Source organism: Geospiza fortis, unplaced genomic scaffold (assembly GCF_000277835.1).
Source record: "Geospiza fortis unplaced genomic scaffold, GeoFor_1.0 scaffold1944, whole genome shotgun sequence".
Classification (NCBI taxonomy): Eukaryota; Metazoa; Chordata; class Aves; order Passeriformes; family Thraupidae; genus Geospiza; species Geospiza fortis.
Genome location: NW_005054973.1, coordinates 4938 through 7437, shown reverse-complemented (window position 1 = coordinate 7437; position 2500 = coordinate 4938). Strand labels below are relative to the sequence as shown.

Genomic DNA, 2500 nt, shown 5'->3' with positions numbered 1-2500 from the left:
ACACTGTATGATCCCAGTGGTCAGTACAGGATCCTAATAGTCAGGAGGGGGTTCTGATGGTCAGCAGAAGGTCTTAATGGTCAGCAGAGTATCCCAGAAGACATTGTATGGTCCCAGTGGTCAGTAGAGGGTCCCAACAGCCATTGTATGGTCACAATGGTCAGTAGAGGGTCCCAATGGTCAGTAGAGGGTCCCAATGATCAGCAGAAGGTCCCAATGGTCAGCAGAGGGTCCCAATGGTCAGTAGAGGGTCCCAATGGTCAGTGGAGAGTCCCAATGGTCAGTGGAGGGTCCCAATGGTCAGCAGAGGGTTCCAATGGTCAGCAGAGGGTGCCAATGGTCAGCAGAAGTCCCAAATCCCACTGAATGTTCCCAACAACCACCACCAAACCTTTGACCACCACCAACCACCACCCAGAGCCAACCTCCGACCGCCAAACCAGGTAATTCCCTGAAATCCCTGGAATTCCCTGCCCCAAATTCCCAGGAAAGCCCCGACCTGGTGCTTCTGCCGGCGCTTCCTCTCCTGCTCGATCTTCTGCTGCTTCTCCAGCTTCTCGGTGATCCTGGCCTCGCGCAGCGACTGCCGCTTGCTGCGCTTGTAGGCCTTGGCGTTGAGCGCCGTCTCCAGCGCCGTGTCGCGCCGCATGCACACCACCACCTCCTGGCGCAGCTGCAACCCCCAAAAAAACCAGCCCTGAGGTCGTTTTGGGGGCCACCAGAACGTGCCTGCACCCAAATCTGGGTTTTTTGGGGAGCCACCACCATAACGTTCCTGTTCCCAAGTCCTGGCGTTCTGGGAACCACCACCATAACGTTCCTGCTCCCAAATCTTGGGGTTTTTTTTAGGAGCCGCCCCAAGGTTCCTGCTCCCAGATTTTGGTTTTTTTGGGAGTCACCACCACAATGTTCCTCCTCCCGAATCCTGATTCTTTTTGGGGCCACCATCACAACGCTCCTGCTCCCAAATCCTGGTGGTGTCCCCAGTGCTCCTGACGCAGCTGGAACCCCCAAAAAACCATCCCTGAGGTCATTTTGGGGGCCACCAGAATGTGCCTGCACCCAAATCTGGGTTTTTTTAGGAGCCACCACATGATTCCCGCTCCCAAATTTTGGGTTTTTTTGGGACCCACCACCACGAAGTTCCTGCTCCCAAATCCTGATTTTTATGGGAGCCACCACCACAATGACTACAACCTTCCTGCTCCCAAATCTTGGTTTTTTTTTTTGGAGCCACCACCCCAAGGTTCCTGCTCCCAAATCCTGGATTTTTTGAGAGCCACCCCAAGGTTCCTGGTCCCAAATCCAGCTCTCACCTGGCGCTGGAAGTTGAGCAGCCTCAGAGCCTTGAGCTCGATGGTGGCTTTGGTCCTCAGGTCTCCGGCCAAGGAGCCGGGGAGGTTCTCCAGCTCCTGGATGCGGTGGGCGATGCGGGCTTGGAGCCTGTGGAGGAGGAGGAGGAGGAAGAGGAAGGATTTGGGGGTGAGTTCAGCTCATAATCCCCGTTGGGAAGAGTGTGGGAGGAGGGTGGGAGTGTTGGGAAGTCGCTTCCAGAATTTTGGGATGAGTTGGGATGGGATGGAGAAGAAAAAAAGGAAGGAGATGAAGGGCGGGAAGGAGGAAAGGAGAGGAGGAGGAAGGAGAGGAAGAGGAAGAGGAAGAAGGAAAAAGGGTGAGAAGGAGAAGAAAAAAGAGGAGACAGAAGGAGGAAGGAGAAGAAAAGGAAGAGGAAGAAAGAGAGAAATGGAGAAGAGGACGAGGAAGGCTCCAGAAGGTCTCGTGAAGAAGGGAAGAAAGAGAGAAATGGAGAAGGAGAGAGCTGGAAGCGCCCAGAAGGTCTCAAGAAAAGAAAGAAAGGAAGAAAGGAAGAAAGGAAGAAAAGAAAGAAAAGAAAGAAAAGAAAGAAAGGAAGAAAGGAAGAAAGGAAGAAAGGAAGAAAAGAAAGAAAAGAAAGAAAAGAAAGAAAAGAAGAAAAGAAAGAAAAGAAAGAAAAGAAAGAAAGGAAGAAAAGAAAGAAAAGAAAGAAAAGAAAGAAAGGAAGAAAAGAAAGAAAACAAAGAAAAGAAAGAAAAGAAAGAAAAGAAAGAAAACAAAGAAAGGAAGAAAAGAAAGAAAGAAATGAAGAAGAGGAGGTAGAAGAACCCAGAAGGTCTCATGAAGAAAGAAGGAGAGAAATGAAGAAGAAGAGAAGGAGGAAGGTCTCGTGAACAAGGGAGGAGAGAAAGTGAGAAACGAAGAAGAGGAGGAGCTGGAAGGGCCCAGAAGGTCTCATGAAGAAGGGAAGAAAGAAGGAGAGAAATGAAGGAGGAGGTAGAAGGTCCCAGAAGCTCTCCTGAATGAAGAAGGCACCCTGCCCAACCCAGGCGCGGCCGTACCTGTACTCCCTCTCCTGCAGGATCTCCACGGGGTCGAGCCCGCGCGGTTTCTGGATGGGCGTGATCCGGTTCTGCTTGGGGTGCATGGGCAGCGCCGGCGGCGCCGGCTGCCCCGGCGAGGGCGG

General features: G+C 52.0%; 1 protein-coding gene across 1 annotated transcript in view; it reads right to left on the bottom strand.

The window, feature by feature from the left end:
• The window catches only part of LOC102039965 (transcription activator BRG1), a gene marked incomplete at its 5' end in the record, with an annotated part of 32774 nt that overhangs the window by 27137 nt on the left and 3137 nt on the right, over window positions 1-2500 (bottom strand). Inside the window, 3 exons of the mRNA XM_031065661.1 lie at window positions 500-673; window positions 1317-1443; window positions 2376-2496. Of these exons, the coding sequence (XP_030921521.1) occupies window positions 500-673; window positions 1317-1443; window positions 2376-2496 (422 nt within the window). The remainder of the gene's footprint in view (window positions 1-499; window positions 674-1316; window positions 1444-2375; window positions 2497-2500) is intronic.